This window comes from Oncorhynchus gorbuscha, linkage group LG11, assembly GCF_021184085.1.
Source record: "Oncorhynchus gorbuscha isolate QuinsamMale2020 ecotype Even-year linkage group LG11, OgorEven_v1.0, whole genome shotgun sequence".
NCBI lineage: Eukaryota > Metazoa > Chordata > Actinopteri > Salmoniformes > Salmonidae > Oncorhynchus > Oncorhynchus gorbuscha.
The window spans coordinates 47539526-47558682 of record NC_060183.1 but is presented as its reverse complement, the minus strand read 5'-3'; the positions used below and the strand labels follow the sequence as shown (position 1 = coordinate 47558682).

Below are 19157 nucleotides of genomic sequence, written 5' to 3'. Positions count from 1 at the left end.
TTTTGGTCTAAACTCCACTCGCCGTATTTGGAGGAAGAAGAAGGATGAGTACAACCCCAAGAACACCATCCCAACCATGAAGCATGGAGGTGGAAACATCATTCTTTGGGGATGCTTTTCTGCAAAGGGGACTGGACGACTGCACCGTATTGATGGGAGGATGGATGGGGCTATGTATCACGAGATCTTGGTCAACAACCTCCATCCCTCAGTAAGAGCATTGAAGATGGGTTGTGGCTGGGTCTTCCAGCATGACAATGACCCTAACCACACAGCTAAGGCAACTAAGGAGTGGCTCTGTAAGAAGCATCTCAAGGTCCTGGAGTGGCCTAGCCAGTCTCCAGAACTGAACCCAATAGAAAATCTTTGGAGGGAGCTGAAAGTCCGTATTGCGCAGCGACAGACCCGAAACCTGAAGGATCTGGAGAAGGTCTGTATGGAGGAGTGGGCCAAAATCCCTGCTGCAGTGTGTGCAAACCTGGTCAAGAACTACAGGAAACGTATGATCTCTGTAATTGCAAACAAAGGTTTCTGTACCAAATATTACAGTAAGTTCTGCTTTTCTGATATATCAAATACTTATGTCATGCAATAAAATGCAAATGAATTACTTAAAAATTTCTGGATTCTTGTTTTAGATTCCGTCACTCACAGTTGAATAAATGTTCAAAATTACAGACCTCTACATGCTTTGTAAGTAGGGAAACCTGCAAAATCGGCAGTGTATCAAATACTTGTTCTCCCCACTGTACCTGCCCATTTGATTGGTGACGGTACCCAGGTGTGTGGCTGACCGTGACCCGCCGTCGTTCCATGAAGGCCTTGCAGACAATGGAGGTAAACTGAGGACCACGGTCAGACACGATGTCGTCCGGGATCCCGCAGGGCCAGATGATGTGAGAGAAGAGAGCCTCCCCTCCAGAGCCCGGCCTGTCAGCACTGAGATCACCAAGGCCACCTTGTCCCTCTCGGAGGCCGTCCCGGCATGACGGGCAAGGTGGAGTTCACACTGCAGGGGAAACCCCCTACAGTGAGCTGGGGTGCCGTCAAACCGTTCCGGGAGGGGCAGGTGGACTTTGCTGATCGGACTGGGTGATGTAGATGGTGATGGGGTGGTTAGAACGACCATGGAAAGCTGGGAAGGTGGTGGCATAGCATGCAGCTGGCGTATGTGCCAGAGCACCTCATCCATGGCAGTCCCAAGGTGCTCCAGGCACAAGTCGTGGTATAGGAGCCTTGCTCCTATAGTGGAGAGGTCAGGATGTCCTGCTGCTTCATGTTCTCTTGGGTCTGTCATTCTGTCGCAAGTGTAGAGAGGAGTAGGCAGGAGGCAGTCGCAGGTTTAGAAATACTGAATTTATTAAAGCGCCATATATAAAAGCAGGATGAAACCCAATGTGCAAAATAATAAAGTAGTCAGGAAATAGTAAGCAAGATTCCTCTCAGGAAAACAAGCAACATTTACAATGACAAACTGACAGAGGGAGTATATATGCAGTGATAGAGTGGGGATTGGAACCAGATGTGTGTAATGATGACGAAGCAAGTCCGGGGTTGATGAGTGAAGGGCGTTTGCCAGCAGCAGGTTCGGCAGCAGCTAGAAGTCCGGCGACGCCGAACGCCTGAGCTGGACAGGGGTGGGAGGCAAAGCGAAGGCTGTTGTGACGATAAGGGCTGTGTTTTGTGTATGCTTACACTGGTGTGATGTTTTGGTGACCATGTAAATATACATTTATTGTGTGTAGGTCAGTGGCAAACAAATCTGAATGTAATCTATTTTAAATTCAGGCTGTAACACAACAAAATGTAGAGAAAGTCAAGGGGTGTGAATACTTTCTGATTGCATATGTGTTATTTCATAGTTTTGACGTCTTCACTAGTATACTACTATGTAGAAAATAGTAAAAATAAAGAAAAATCCTTGAATGAGTAGTTGTGCCCGAACATTTGACTGGTACTGAATATATAATTTTTGTTTTTACATAAAGGTTGACAGTTGAGGCTAGGCATATTATAAGAGAAAATAGAATAACACTTTAGAACATTAGCCTTAGTGCAGTCGCAAAAACCATATGGTGAAACTGGCTCTCATGAGGACTGACACAGGAATGGAAGACCCAGAGTTACCTCTGCTGAAGAGGATAAGTTCATTAGAGTTACCAGCCTCAGAAATGAAATCCCAAATAAATGCTTCACAGAGTTCAAGTAACAGACACATCTCAACATCAACTGTTCACAGGAGACTGTGTATATCAGGGGCTTCATGATCGAATTGCTGCAAAGAAACCACTACCAAAGGACACCAATATTAAGAAGAGACTTGCTTAGGCCAAGAAATACAAGCAATGGACATTAGACCGGTGGAAATTTGTTGTTTGGTCTGGAGTCCAAATTGGAGATTTTTGGTTGCAATCACCGTGTCTTTGTGAGATGTGGTGTGGGTGAATGCATGATATCCGCATGTTTATTTCCCCACGGTAAAGCATGGAGGAGAAGGTATTATGGTATGGGGTGCTTTGCTGGTGAAACTGTCTGTGATTAACCAGCACGGCTACCACAACATTCTGCAGCGATACGCCATCCCAACTGGTTGGCACTTAGTGGGACTATGATTTATTTTTTAACAGGACAATGACCCAACACACCTCCAATCTCAAACATAACCTATATTTGGATTTGTTTAATACTTTTTTGGTTACTGCATGATTCCATATGTGTTATTTCATAGTTTTTGTGTCTTCACTATTATTCTACAATGTATAAAATAGTAAAAAATAAAGATAAACCCTTGAATGAGTAGGTGTTCTAAAACTTTTGACCGGTAGTGAACATACAATAATAACAAAGTAAACACATTTCTTTATCTTATATAGAGTCCAATTATTCTCCATTTGTTAATTTACTTTTGCTTTGTATTCACAAAAACGATTCTTTGTTCCCCCTATATGTAAACAAATAAAAATGTATGTTGAGATTGGCATAGTTATTATTGTAGTTCCCTTGAGAAAGAGAGCAAGAAAACAAGTGAGTGAGAGACAGAGAGAATGGGGTGGCTGGAGTTTACTGGGGGTAAAGAGTTGAAATGGCGCCACCCGGACTCCCCCCAGCCTCTTCAGGTCAGCTCAAGGAGCCTACAGACTTTCATCCCTGTGGAGGCTGACGTGATAAACTTGAACCCTGTGCTCCACCCAGGCACCAGCACAGTGAAGTTACAACGGATCAATAGTCTTGATTAATTCACTTCTAATGAGCTCCTGTGTGTGTGGAGGCCTGGGGAGCCAGGATACGTCCTCAACTCTTAGCCCAGCTGCACTGGCCAATGGTGACATGTATCTCACATCCCCAACCCAAGACACACTATCAAGACATATCAATCAGATTCTGTAGTGTATCTCTAAGCCTGGCAAGGCCTTTCCTTATTGCTGTTGTTCACAAGTCTCATCTTGTTTTCATCTTGTTTTCCTAATACATTTTATTCTCGGATTTTGAATAATTTGACGAATAAGTGTACAACATTTTAAGAACATCTTCCTAATATTGAGTTACCATGATACTGGCCAAATGTTGACTCCAATGATTCCCACAGTTGTGTCAATTTGTCTGGAAGTCCTTTGAGTGGTGGACCATTCTTGATACACATGGGAAAATGTTGAGCATGAAAAACCCAGCAGCATTGCAGTTGACCCAAACTGGTGTGCCTGGCACCTACTACCATACCCCGTTCAAAGACACTTAAATATTTTTGTCTTGCCCATTCACCTTCTGAATGGCACACATACACAATCCATGTCTCAATTGTCTCAAGGCTTAAAAAAAACCTGTCTCCTCCACTTCATCTACACTGATTGAAGTGGATTTAACACATGACATCAATAAGGGATCATAGCTTTCACCTGGATTCATCTGGTCAGTCTATGTCATGGAAAGAGTTTTGTACACTCAGAGTAGATAAAACAAAGAGAGAAAAACATGGTTTGTCAAGGGGTATTGTTTGTGTTGTTGTTTTGATGTTAAGTACATTATACTTGAGATGAATGAAAAGTTGAGTAGAGAACTTGATTGGGAACAAAAAGGGCCAAGTTGGCAGCACCACCATGGTATGTGGACCTACAACTAGGTCAGCTCAGAAGAATAAATTGTCTTGAAGTAAACATTTGAAAACATTATGCCATCCATCATCGGCTGACCTGTAATCGATCACGGGACAACCTCGGTCTTAAGCAGGATAAAACACAAACACAAAGGCTTTCTTCAGTACCACTTTATCAAAAGTCAACTTTGCACTTTAGGAGTTTGATAATTTCTGCTAGAGTCAGCAAAGAGGGATGAATGGGCGTGCTCTCCTTCTCAAGTCCGAATTTGGGCCATTAATAATTCTGAGAGATTCCAAAAACAGGGAGAGAAATGTTTGGCCTTTAAATATACTCAGCACACAATGACAGAACATTGTGTTTGCCCTTTTTATATTGATATTTTTCAGGCAGAGCAGTCAACACCCCTCTAGTACACTCTGTAGTATAAATGTATGTAAGCCTTATGCAATGCCCTTGGATGTTTAGCAGACCAGTAGTAAGGGTGTGAAGATGACAATGAGTCTCTTCTTTTCTACAACAGAACAGACAAGGAAATACTGCCCTGTGTGATGATAAAACACCACTCAGTATACCTGTCAGAGGCATTCTGGGGAGATGAAGCAGGCAGCAATTACATTTGGATTAAGCAGATTAATGTGCATCGAGGCCCTCCGGGACACACATCAATTTGCCAAAGCAGGAGAAGGCTTTACAGCGTAAGCAGAAGGGATTGCACTGATTTTAGCATGTCTAACCACCTGGAATTGGAGGAGGGATTACATGAATATCAATTACAGATGGGATCAAATGTTCCTGCTATATGAAGACTCTCTCACCAGACAAGCTGCTGCTGCTGGTGAGACAGTCAGACTCTGCTGACAGAACACTGACACATTATTTGGAGATGTATATGTGTGCCGTTATTAAAATGGCCTGGCTAATTTGTCTTGTAAAAAGGCAGTGGGGTTAGTTTCATATAAGCTCTTCACCAGGCAGTGAGTGGTTTACTGTAGGGGCACCTGTTTGTTGTTCAGAATATTTTTTATTCCTATATGCTTGTAAATGTAATTATTCTCTGTGTTCTGTAGACATTGGCTTCCACAAACACTATTTTCCCCCGGTTGTGTATATTAGCACCAGGAGCTTAGCCTTGACTTTCGCCCTGTGGAATATTAATACGACAGGGGCTTGTTTACACATCACTGGGCTCCATTTCACAGAGAGCAACACCGAGACTGTGTTTCTATGTAACACTTAGAACCGAGGGGTGAACGGCATCATTTCCAGATCTCACAATAGCTGTCAGACCTTTGAGACCGCTTGTTCGCAAAACAACGGCAGTCACGTTCCAGTTTGCAAGGTGCAATCATCCTTATATAACACAAGATATAGGATGACATAAATAATATGAGGGTGTTGGGGTGTAGGATGCCTCAGGCACAGGTTGGTGAAGGCACAAAGAGGTGGCTCTATTGTCTGTGGCCTTCTCCCTTCTTCACATGTCATTGCAGGTCTGCTTGCTTTGGATGGTGTGAATTCTGAGGAATGTCACAGTGGTGGTGAGACGTGACTACTTCAAATCAAATCCAATTATTTGTCACATATACGTGCTTAGCAGATGTTATTGCGGGTGTAGTGAAATGCTTGTGTTTCTAGCTCTAACAGTGCAGTATTATCTAACAGTAATATTTAACAATTTCTCAACAATACACACAAATCTAAAGTAAAGGAATGGAATTGAGAATATACAGTATATATATTTGGGCGAGCAATGTCAGAGTGGCATAGACAAAGATACAGTAGAATTGGATATAATACAGTATATACATATGAGCTGAGTAATGCAAAATATGTAAACATTATTAAAGTGACTAGTGTTCCATTATTAAAGTGGCCAGTGATTCCAAGTGAATGTATATAGGGCAGCAGCCTCTAATGTGCTAGTGATGGCTATTTAACAGTATTTAACAGACTGATAGCCATGAGATAGAAGCTTTTTTCAGTCTCTCGGTCCCAGCTTTTATGCACCTGTACTGACCTCGCCTTCTGGATGATAGCGGGATGAGCAGGCAGTGGCTCGAGTGGTTGTTGTCCTTGATGATCTTTTTGGCCTTCCTGTGACATCGGGTGCTGTAGGTGTCCTGGAGGGCAGGTAGTTTGCCCCCGATGATGCTTTGGGCAAACCACACCACCCTCTGGGGAGCCCTTTGGTTGCGGGCGGCGCGGTTGCCGTACCAGGCGGTGATACAGCCCGACAGGATGCTCTCAATTGTGCGTCTGTAAAAGTTTGTGAGGGTTGTAGGTGCCAATAAAAAAAAATCATCCCCCTGAGGTTGAGGAGGCGCTGTTGGGGCCTTCTTCACCACACTGTGGGTGGACCATTTCAGTTTGTCAGTGATGTGTACGCCGAGGAACTTGAAGCTTATTATAATCATAAGGCTGAAATGTATTTTATCACCAAATTTCATGTGGATTGAATGTAGGCCCATTCATTTATAACACACAGAGCAAATTCCATGAATGCAAAGCTAAGTGGCCCAGATTTGAATTAGGAAAAGTTATGATTTGATTTAGTTTGATTGTGCATCTGTATCATCATATATTACAACTGCAGAAACTCGGGTCTTGACCACCCCAAAGAGCCAGCTATTTGAATAGGTAGATGAGACTTCACTGAAAATGTGAAATCCAAGTTGCTGTTGATCTATGAACATAATGATCCAGAAGCAAGCATTTCCCTCTCTTCCTCCCCATTTGTCTTCTAACTGCATCACCAGCAGAGAAGAAACCTGAGAATGTAATTGTTCATCAGGGCCTCCCGGATGGCGCAGTGGTCTAGGGCACTGCATCGCAATGCAAGCTGTGCCACCAGAGACTCTGGGTTCAAGCCTCTGTTGCAGCCGGCCACAACCGTGAGGTCCATAGGCCGATGCACAATTCATCTAGCGTTGTCTGGTTTAGGGAGGGTTTGGCTCGTAGGGATATCCTTGTTTCATCGCGCCCTAGTGACCCTATATGATTTCAGTGGTTGTACCTGGGGTATTTACGCTGTCTAACTTTCAGATAAATTGCAAAGGGATGGAGTTCTCTGACAAGGTATCAGTATATTGCATCACCATATGTAATAATCTAATACTCAGTAGTGTGTTTTACACACTACTGTAGCAATGGAAGAGATTATTCATAAGTCTTCATATCATTATAAGGTGATGCAGTACCATCCCCCTGCAATTTATCTGAATGTAGGGATATCCTTGTCTCATTGCGCCCTAGCGACCCTATATGATTTAGTTTGATTGTGCATCTGTATCATCATATATTACAACTGCAGAAACTCGGGTCTTGACCACCCCAAAGAGCCAGCTAGGTCAGTCAACACATATAGATAATGCACCTTGACAAAGATAATGTACTGTGAGAAAGGTGCCCACTAGGTACAGTTGCAAAGCTACCGGTAATTTACCAAAGTTCACTGGAATCTCTTTTGGTAATTAACAGAAAATGTATGGCAATCTCTCATAACTTTGGAAATGTATACTTGAGTATCTTCTTAAAAATGTATTCACATATAGTATAAATGTATTATATCTGTGTCCATATTGTCCACGAGTGTCTAGCAGATAGACCACATGGTTCAAGAGAAAATATCCTAATAAATGAAAAAATCATCTAAGCATTATTTTCTATTTACTCTGCAACTCTTGCAACTATGAACTTTTCTTCACAACTGCCACCAGTTTGACACAAAATACATTTTGGCATAACATGATGAATGTCCTTATATTAAACACAAATAGACTTCACTAAGTTGATTGTTTATGTTCATGTTTATATTTATGTTTATATATTTATACTCACGTCTTGTGACGGCCGGCCGCCCAACAACCTGCCCGCTCGACCCTATCCCCTCCTCTCTTCTCCAGACCATTTCCGGAGACCTTCTCCCTTACCTCACCTCGCTCATCAACTTATCCCTGACCGCTGGCTACGTCCCTTCCGTCTTCAAGAGAGCGAGAGTTGCACCCCTTCTGAAAAAACCTACACTCGATCCCTCCGATGTCAACAACTACAGACCAGTATCCCTTCTTTCTTTTCTCTCCAAAACTCTTGAACGTGCCGTCCTTGGTCAGCTCTCCCGCTATCTCTCTCAGAATGACCTTCTTGATCCAAATCAGTCAGGTTTCAAGACTAGTCATTCAACTGAGACTGCTCTTCTCTGTATCACGGAGGCGCTCCGCACCGCTAAAGCTAACTCTCTCTCCTCTGCTCTCATCCTTCTAGACCTATCGGCTGCCTTCGATACTGTGAACCATCAGATCCTCCTCTCCACCCTCTCCGAGTTGGGCATCTCCGGCGCGGCCCACGCTTGGATTGCGTCCTACCTGACAGGTCGCTCCTACCAGGTGGCGTGGCGAGAATCTGTCTCCTCACCACGCGCTCTCACCACTGGTGTCCCCAGGGCTCTGTTCTAGGCCCTCTCCTATTCTCGCTATACACCAAGTCACTTGGCTCTGTCATAACCTCACATGGTCTCTCCTATCATTGCTATGCAGACGACACACAATTAATATTCTCCTTTCCCCCTTCTGATGACCAGGTGGCGAATCGCATCTCTGCATGTCTGGCAGACATATCAGTGTGGATGACGGATCACCACCTCAAGCTGAACTTTGGCAAGACGGAGCTGCTCTTCCTCCCGGGGAAGGACTGCCCGTTCCATGATCTCGCCATCACGGTTGACAACTCCATTGTGTCCTCCTCCCAGAGCGCTAAGAACCTTGGCGTGATCCTGGACAACACCCTGTCGTTCTCAACTAACATCAAGGCGGAAGCGGCGCAGGTCCTAATCCAGGCACTTGTCATCTCCCGTCTGGATTACTGCAACTCGCTGTTGGCTGGGCTCCCTGCCTGTGCCATTAAACCCCTACAACTCATCCAGAACGCCGCAGCCCGTCTAGTGTTCAACCTTCCCAAGTTCTCTCACGTCACCCCGCTCCTCCGCTCTCTCCACTGGCTTCCAGTTGAAGCTTGCATCCGCTACAAGACCATGGTGCTTGCCTACGGAGCTGTGAGGGGAAAGGCACCTCAGTACCTCCAGGCTCTGATCAGGCCCTACACCCAAATAAGGGCACTGCGTTCATCCTCCTCTGGCCTGCTCGCCTCCCTACCACTGAGGAAGTACAGTTCCCGCTCAGCCCAGTCAAAACTGTTCGCTGCTCTGGCTCCCCAATGGTGGAACAAACTCCCTCACGACGCCAGGACAGCGGAGTCAATCACCACCTTCCGGAGACACCTGAAACCCCACCTCTTTAAGGAATACCTAGGATAGGATAAAGTAATCCTTTTCACCCCCCCCCTTAAAAGATTTAGATGCACTATTGTAAAGTGGTTGTTCCACTGGATGTCATAAGGTGAATGCACCAATTTGTAAGTCGCTCTGGATAAGAGCGTCTGCTAAATGACTTAAATGTAAATGTAAATGTTAAATGTATATTTAGGGTAATGTTTTACAGCTTTCTCATTCAGTTTTTTAATTTAAAATCTTTATCTTATCGAATTATGCCACGTATTTTACATGTGATAAGGCCACACAGAGGGCCAGAGATAGTTACAGACACTTGTAGTAATCTGTAGTATCCAAAAGGGCCACTAGATGCCTTGTGATTGATTATATAAAATCCTTAAAATATACCAACATTCTGGTAGTTAATTGGTTAACATCGAAAGTTTCCAGTAATATACACTCCCCTTGCAACTCTCCACTAAGCCATACATATGTCCCTTCTATATTAGGGTTGAGAAGTAGCTGAACTTTACATAACCTTGGCTGTTCTAGCCCTTGTAGAAAGAACTCACTGGAGACACATCACTGACATATTGTCATTGTCATGTACACATTTTGAGTAGCAATCAGCACAAAATGTTTTATTTTGCTTTGTGGCTGAGGATAATTCACAAGGGTATTTATGTTGAACCACTGCTGTCTAAACGTGGCAATTTGAGGTTGACGCATCTCTCTGAGCTTCCTTTTTCATTACATTTGAAGTTTAATTAGAAATGCACTCCTGTATAATAGGTCATTTCCATGTAAAAGGACCCATGAGCACCAACATGTGAAGTTCATAGAAACATCTCAAATTGGGTGTCAAATGAAAGCTCAGAGTCTCTATTTTTGAGAAATGAAGGCATCACAGTGAACACAAACCAGTTAGGTCACCTGCTAATGTCCTCTCTTCCACTTGCATACTGTATGTTCAGCTGATAATGGTTTTCTTTCTCTTTCTGTTGTCTGGTGATCAAAGCAAGACTAAAAACTCGGGACAACGCTCCAACATTTTTAACAGATTTTGGAAAAAGTCACATGAAAAAACGGAGGGAGATTTTACAAAAACTCTGTTACCAAACTTTGCATCTGCACAGTTCTTTCAATAAATGTGTTTTGGTAAAAATGTTAGTGTCAATTGTTAAAGGAAGTCCTTGTGCACAGAGTTGGTTTGTTAAACTTTGAAATCAATGGGTTTTGTTTGGCATACATTTTAAGTGAAAAATGTGAGTCTCAGGGCAAATCTATTACAGTGGAATTGCCCTCTTCCTTCTTATCTCCCATTGGAGACAGAAATGGGTTCTTACCGGTCACTTCATGAATGATTCTGGATCTTGAGCTACTGTAGGTTTTGTTCATAACATAATAAGAGTCATTTAGCAGATGCTTTATCCAAAGTAACTTACAGTCATACATTTTATGTATGGGTGGTCCCAGGAATCAAACCCACTACCATGGCATTGCAAATGCCATGCTCTACAAACTGAGCTCCAGAGGACCACAATGAGGGGGATCAATCCAGGCATCTGCACAAGGAATTTTCAGCGTATTTAAAAAGTACAATTGCTCATAGATGACTAATAAGGTGCTGGAAGGATTGCATAATAAAAGTCTGTGACTTGACTACTAGTTATCAGTCATTTTGCTGAATGTTTTGTGTCTATGAGTCTCCCTGCATGCATGTCTGATGCTAATGCCAAACTGGTGAAAAGAGCAGATGTGACCATCTTTGACTCTCTGTCATTGGCAGATGGCCAGCTTTCTCCTGTTTGGACATGGGCCCATCAGTGTCTTCCACCCATATTGGAAGTACCACAATGTCAAACACGAATGTGTTCTTTCCTGCCTGATGTTTGCACAGAACTAATTCATGACTGTACACAAAATGTCTGCTTTGGTGAGCTATGGGCTGCTGATGAGCTTAGAAATTATTAATTCATGTTCCTATTGACTTTTTCATCCCCAGATAAGAAGCTTTGGGTTTCTGCTCCCGAACACTGTCTTAATAATATTAGAATGTGGTGCTGGAGGGTCCATCATATGGCTCTTGCTCAAGTTTACTGTACAGAAAATTGCCTGTCCTTAGAGACCTTTGCTGCAGCTGCTCACAGCTCTTTCTAACAGTAGCAAGATGGTACTACAATCTTAGAAAAAAAGTGATATCTAGAATCTATAATCCTTGTTGCTTCCAGGTAGAACCCTTTTTAGTTCCTAGTCGAACCTTTTTGGGTTCCATGTTAAACCCTTTCCACAAAGGGTTCTACATGGAACCCAACAGGGTTATACCTGGAACAACAAAAATACTTCTCCAATGGGGACAGCCAAAGAAACCTTCCAGAAGCCCTTTTCCCTAAGAGCGTAGGATGATTTGTGGTTCTAAATAAAATGTTGTTTTTGGAACCTTCTCTTACAGTTCATGCCTGTGCCTATTTCCTGATAGTATTGCTGAAGCTGCACCCCAATGCATCTTGGGGAAATGCAAAGTGTTTTTGGAGATGTCTTCAAATAGACCAGGGAAGCTTTCTGAAAGTAGAATGAATAACACTACAAACAGTGTGTCATAGGCACTTCAGAAAGTCTGAATCACAAAGCCCTTTCTGTTTCACCCGCTCCCCTAACGGTTGAAACACCCACAGTAGTTTGCATTGCTCAATCACAGGCTCCATATATAATTGGGAGTGAGTGGGAGACGGGTCGAGTTCTGGAGATGCTGTGGATAGATCGTACATAAAGAAAACTTGTTTTTGTGACGCAGAGAATACTCAGCTAGACATACAAGCTGAGTCAAAAATCCATGAAGTCTGCATGCCTGAGGGCAAAACTTGTAACAATTAAATTACCTTTCTTTGTGCCAATGTGTAATTTCATGCAGTTTGCTGACAAATGCAACTTTTCTGACAGAGCTTTTCTACTACAAACCAACCAATTTAGAAAAATATAGAACTGTCTGTGCCTCCAAGCTCACAGTAAGCCTAATATCAAGGGACAGTGCATAGAACATTGATATAAGATACAGTAAGTGTGGAATATATTTTTTTAGCATGTTTCTGAACATAGCAATATCAACAGCATAAATGTATGCATTTTAAAAGAGGTGTGAATAAAGTGTTTGTCTTTTGATAAATACCTGCAGCCAGACATTATTCTTTATTATATGTCTGTAAGTAAATAAGTGCATGTTACAATAGCTGACAATCATATATCAGAAAGGCTGGCTTCGTTGTGACAATACCTGTAACGGCGTTAGTCTGTTGAATGAAGAGAGTCGGACCGAAATGCAGCGTGTAGGTTACTCATGACTTTAATGAAAGATATGACGGTACATGAAAATAACTGAAACTAACTACAAAAACAACAGAACGGAACGTGAAACTAATTACAGCCTATCTGGTGACTACAACACAGAGACAGGTACAAACACCCACAAAATACAAAGCGAACTCAGGCTACCTAAATACGGTTCCCAATCCGAGACAACGAGAATCACCTGACTCCAATTGAGAACCGCCTCAGGCAGCCAAGCCTAACTAGACACACCCCTAATCATACACAATCCCAATGCTAATAAAAACCCAATACGAAACACAACATATAAACCCATGTCACACTCTGGCCTACCCAAACATATAACAAAAACACAAAATACAATGACCAAGGCGTGACAATACCATAAGCAGATGAGGGAAAATACCTCATTTATGATCGCATCATTAATTCCTGCCTCAGAAAAACTGACCTGGCAAAAGCTGTTCACTAATGCACAACACAAGTGTGAAACATGTGTCACAGGGATGGGACAAATACAGTACAGACAAAAACTAATAATAAACAAATAATAAGCTAATAATTACTTCATATAAACTTATGTTTGCAAGAGGCAGCAGAGCATGTGACGTTCATTGTGCTTGCTGTCTAGTTGCAGTGTGAATGAATGCCTTACAGCCTAGTTATAGCTGTACTGTATTGGTTCTGATATGCAGATTGTCAACCTTGAACTGACCTACTGTGAGGGAAAGAGAGAGGTCCTTCATATGACCATGTAGAGTTACTTCCACATTATATTGAGATGCTTGGTGTCTGCCAGATGTGCTTATGTACTGTACACACATTGTTAGGGTAGGCAGGTTTAGACATGCATTTTACAGAAGTCACCACATTTACATACTAACACCCCCCCCCCACCCCACCCCACCATCTTGCAGCTTGCAGACAGCAGGAAGTGTTAGACAATCCAATTAAATGATGAAATGTGAGTATGAGTAAAAAGAGCTTAACATAAGCTATTTGACATTGTCCTGATTCCAAGATGTTAATGAGGTTTGGCTTTCTCGCTGAAAGACAATGCAGTCGGGTGCAGCATATTGTCAGCTTGGAGAGGCAAATTAGCCACATCTCATAAGAAGGGGCGAGAGGTCCCAGCCAATATGGAATAAAGAATGTCTGTGTCATGTGAATAGATGCTAAACGTGACATAGAGACTGGTAGCCTAGTGGTTAGAGCGTTAGGCCAGTAACTGAACGTTTGCTAGATCGAATCCTCGAGCTGACAAAGTGAAAATCTGTCTCTCTGCCACTGAACAAAGCAGTGAACCAACTGTTCCCAGGCCTTCATTGTCAACAAGAATGTGTTCTTTACTGACTTTCCTGGTTAAATAAATACAAATAATACTTGCAGAGATTTTCACAAATTACTCATCCTAACATATTTCTGCTCTTGTTTTCTTTGGGCTGTACGTTGTCTAGGGCCATCACTGAAACATTCTACTATAACATCATCACTGTCTTTCTGGAATACACACATTTGATTAATTAAGTGTAGATATAAAATACAAAGGGGTTGTGCCTCTCCTTTCATATTTTGTTTACTCCCCTGTATATGTTCTCTACGAAACAAAATCGTTTTCAATCTAGCAGACAATGTGTTCATTTGTATTGCACGAGTTAGGCCTGCTATTATTCGCACACAATGGTCATTAAACACATGGAGAGAAAACAACCATCGATCATGGAAACATGACCAGTAATTACAACTGACAGTCATCCGAACTCCAGGCTACTACAGCCAATCCGACTCATGTTTACCCGTCTGAGGAAAGAGTGCGATGGCTACGTGCGCTGTCCATGGTGCTGATTCGGATAAACACGAGCCTAGGTGGAAAAGCTCAAAAATCAATCTCTGTTGAAGTGTGTCACCGACATTCAGAGAAAAGTATATGTTCGTCGTCTCTGTGGCAAACATTGCATGAAGCAGCGACATTGGTTTCTATTTTATTTTTACAGCAATTTGCTGTTCGGGATTTAATATAGACTTATAAAATCGGGGAGGTGTTCACACACTACCGCTGGGAGGCGTCTCTATCTTAATTTAGAATAGTCTGACAGGGAGATCTCAACCACGAACCACCTATTACGAATATCATATAAGACGTTAGATTTCTATGTCATTTTCTTTGTTATTTTAAACTTACATGGGTCGATATAAATCAAGAGCACACTACCAACGCCTATCACTAAATAATCAGAAACAATATGTTCTGCTGTTCATCACATAACGTGCCTGAACTGCGCATTATCGTTTGTTGGGATCATCGGTTCAATGTGGTTGTTGTCCCATGATATGGGTTCTGACCAAAGAGTGCAGAGAAGTTCAGGAGCACTATGACCTCAGTTACCTTCTCACGTTCACTAAGAACACGACCGCGCGCGCATGCAGCTCCCTCTCCCCTGTCTTGTTCTATGCTGATAGAGAGGCGCATATCTTTGGATCCCCACCCTCACAAGCCAACCGGCAGTGCACTCATGTAGGATAACTCTACGTTGGAAACCAAACGAAGGACGGTTGGATATATGCCTTTTCCTAACCGTGGATTGCGTTGTGACTGCTGATGGTTTTAATTTTGTAGCCTATTGCCGTTTGGATTGCTGCCACCCGTGCGTTTATGTGGTCCATTTGGAGACGTTCCTTTGGGTTGCCTGTATTCGAATGTTAAAAAAAAGGTTTTGTTTCCCGCGCATCTCTCAAATGACTGAACGCGGCGTGAAGAGGAGACCGCGTTCTCCACCTCCGTTCTATGTTAAAACCTTGGGCTAAAGTTTTCATGGACGGTGCCCTGGATTTTCCACTGCCATCTCTCTGACCGGGATCTTTGTTTTTCCAAGCTGAAAACGAGTATTTTACCACGCACACAAGCGGTGCCTTTTGGATTCTATTTACAAAATGAAGTCCGTTTTTATCCGAGGTATGTATGTATGGGCTACGTTTACATCAGATCCAAATGTGTTGTTTGTGTGTTTGCTTGCTTGTTTGTCTTTTACATAATGATTTTACATAATGTGATCCATTTGCACAGTATTTTATGGTTATTTGGAGAAAACAATTTTATACCTGTCAGTGTTTACTACTGTAATAATATAATATGTACCATTTAGCAGATGCTTAAATCCAACGCATTTTAAGGTCATGCATGCATACATTTTACGTATGGGTGGCCCTGGGAATCGAACCCACGACCCTGGCGGTGCCATCCTCTACCAACTGAGCCAATTTACTGACGTATATACATCTACTTGAATTACAGTTTTCTTGTTCAATGTGTTTTCAATTAGGTGCCATACTTTAACATGCCAATGTATTATTATTTTTACATTGATCTTTTAAATAGGCTTATATTATCTTGTAATGTTACATAATAGTTACTTGGAACACATAAAACATGCAAGGTTAACATGTCATGTTGTTTTATAGGTAAAACCTGAGTTATTCCAGTTTACTCATGTGACATTCCAAGGGTTCAATTTCTCAGATTTCTCAAAAAAGGGGTTCTGCGCAACGTTTGTTTTCCCTCTCTTTGCCAGAAACTTTAAGAATATTGTCCACCATGAGCAATCACCCTTGTCATACTAAGTGGTTTTGATGGAGACCACCAGAGCTCATGAAATGTATTTATCCACTGCACTGTTCACTGCTCATGTTGTAAGACAAATTGGATCTAGTCACGCAATGGGGAGTTGGGGATTGGGCAGGGCATGTGTATTACCTGATAGCACAACCTGGTCTCAGAGCATTTTGTATTATTATGTATGTTAATCCAAGACACTCCATTTAGTATGATATGTTATGTTTCATATGGTATTTTATGTATTAATTTGTAGATGTCCATCACCCATTTCGCATGATATGCTACAAATTACAATTCTTATTATATTTTAAGAATTTGCAAAACTAACAATGTTACGAATTAGAGAAATGTTCAATATGTTACGATTTTGCTAAATGTATGATATGTTACAAATTCTAGCTTGGTGCTGAGGTGGCTAACATTAGCTAGGCTAGGGTTAAGGTTAGAGTTAAGTTTAGGAGTTAGGTTAAAGAGTTAAGGTTAGGGTAGGAGAAGCTTTAACTAAAAAGGTTAGGGTTAGGGGAAGGGGTAGCTAAATGGGTTACGATTAGGGGAAGGGTTAGCTAAATGGGTTAAGATTAGGGGAAGGGTTAGCTAAAAGGATTAAGGTTAGGGGAAGGGTTAGCTAAAAGGGTTAGGGTTAGAGGAAGGGTTAGCTAAAAGGGTTAGGGTTAGGGGATGGGTTAGCTAAAAGGGTTAGGGATAGGGGAAGGGTTAGCTAAAAGGGTTAGGGTTAGGGGAAGGGTTAGCTAAAAGGGTTAGGGTTAGGGGAAGGGTTAGCTAAAAGGGTTAGGGTTAGGGGAAGGGTTAACTAAAAGGGTTAGGGTAGGAGAAGGTTTAGCTAAAAAGGTTAGGGGAAGGGTTAGCTAAAAGGGTTAGGGTTAGGGGAAGGTTTAGCAAAAAGGGTTAGGGTTAGGGGAAGGTTTAGCTAAGGTTTAGCTAAAAGGGTTAGGGTTAGGGGAAGGGTTAGCTAAAAGGGTTAGGGTAGGAGAAGGTTTAGCTAAAAAGGTTAGGGGAAGGGTTAGCTAAAAGGGTTAGGGTTAGGGGAAGGGTTAGCAAAAAGGGTTAGGGTTAGGGGAAGGTTTAGCTAAGGTTTAGCTAAAAGGGTTAGGGGAAGGGTTAGCTAAAAGGGTTAGGGTTAGGGGAAGGGTTAGCTAAAAGGGTTAGGGTTAGGCGAAGGGTTAACTAAAAGGGTTAGGGTAGAAGAAGGTTTAGCTAAAAGGGTTAGGGTTAGGGGAAGGGTTAGCTAAAAGGGTTAGGGTTAGGGGAAGGGTTAGCTAAAAGGCTTAAGGCAAGGTGAAGGGTTAGCTAAAAGGGTTAAGGTGAGGGTTAGGTGATGGATTAGCTAAAAGGGTTCAGGTGAGGGTTAGGTGAAGGGTTAGCTAAAAGGGTTAAGGTGAGGGTCAGGTGAAGGTTTAGCTAAAATGATTAAGATGAGGGTTAGGTGAAGGGTTAACTAACATTTTAAGTAGTTGCAATGGAGCTAAAAAGTTAGTTGTCAAGTTGCTAATTAGCTAAAGTTGTCAATGGTGAGATTCAAACTCGCAACATTTGTTTTATATGTCTACCCATCCACCCCAACCAATCACCCTACTTTCATTTTTGCCTTAATTAACCATCTGTTTTATGTAACCATGCCAAATGAATCATAAACTAATTTGAGTGTCTTGGATTTATGTTTACTATGTTACATTTACTTTATGAGACCAGGTTGTGTTGCTTGTTTTGTATGAGTGATTACATGCCTACTTTTACCTTGTCTGTGCATCTGTGATGCCACTGTATGCCTCCAAAATATTAATTTAATATACATGAAGTATGATTATACATAAAGTATGATTCACCACCATGCCCAGGGAGTGAGGCTGGACCCCTGTCTATCACACCAGGTAGAAGAGTAGAGAAGAACAGCCCTGAATAATTAATAATAATCCTAACCAAATGCCCAGTGTGCTGAAAATACATCAAACGATCCATAGCTCAAAGGAAGCAGAGAGAGAGGGAGAGCAGAGAGAGAGGGAGAGCAGAGAGAGAGAGAGGGAGTGCAGAGAGAGAGAGAGAGAGGGAGTGCAGAGAGAGAGGGAGAGCAGAGAGAGAGGGAGAGCAGAGAGAGGGAGAGCAGAGAGAGAGGGAGAGCAGAGAGGGAGTGTAGAGAGAGAGGGAGTGCAGAGAGAGAGAGAGAGAGAGAGAGAGAGAGAGAGAGAGAGAGAGAGAGAGAGAGAGAGAGAGAGAGAGAGAGAGAGAGAGAGAGAGAGAGAGAGAGAGAGAGAGAGAGAGAGAAGGACAGCAGAGAGAGTGGGAGAGAGCAGAGGTTGGAAGTATCTAAGTGTGTGCTAGAAATCTAGGCAGCGAGAAACCAGGGTGCAAAGTGTGCGTGAGTGTGAGAGAGAGACATTTAAAGTTTATTCGCCACATGCACAGAATAAAACATCTATATAATAATACAGAAAATAGCATAGAATTATAAAAAATGCACAAGAAGTACACTATAATAAGTTGAAGAAACAAGAAATGCTAGTAAATACAGGTCAGTACCAGTACCTTATTCAATATGCAGGGGTACTAGAGTGGTTGAGGTAGGTTTATACATACAAAGTGACTGGTAGTAGAATACATTATACATGTAAACAGGGCTGAAAAGTAACGGGTAGCAGGAATATATCAATATTTATTGTAATATACTTTTGTTTTTATTTAACCTTTATTTAACTAGGCAAGTCAGTTAAGAACAAATTCTTATTTACAATGACGGCCTACCAAAATGCAAAAGGCCTCCTGCGGTGACGGGGGATTAAAAATATATAAATAAATACAATATAGGACAAACCACACATCACAACAAGAGAGACACCCCAACAGTACA

The 19157-nt window shown here is 42.2% G+C and overlaps 1 protein-coding gene across 1 annotated transcript in view; it reads left to right on the top strand.

Annotated features, from left to right (window-relative positions):
- The first annotated feature begins 15022 nt into the window (after nt 1-15022).
- Nucleotides 15023-19157, top strand: part of LOC124047841 (reticulon-4 receptor-like) — a 35519-nt gene continuing 31384 nt past the window's right edge. Inside the window, exon 1 of the mRNA XM_046368159.1 lies at nt 15023-15634. Within this exon, the coding sequence (XP_046224115.1) occupies nt 15613-15634 (22 nt within the window). The 5' untranslated portion in view covers nt 15023-15612. The remainder of the gene's footprint in view (nt 15635-19157) is intronic.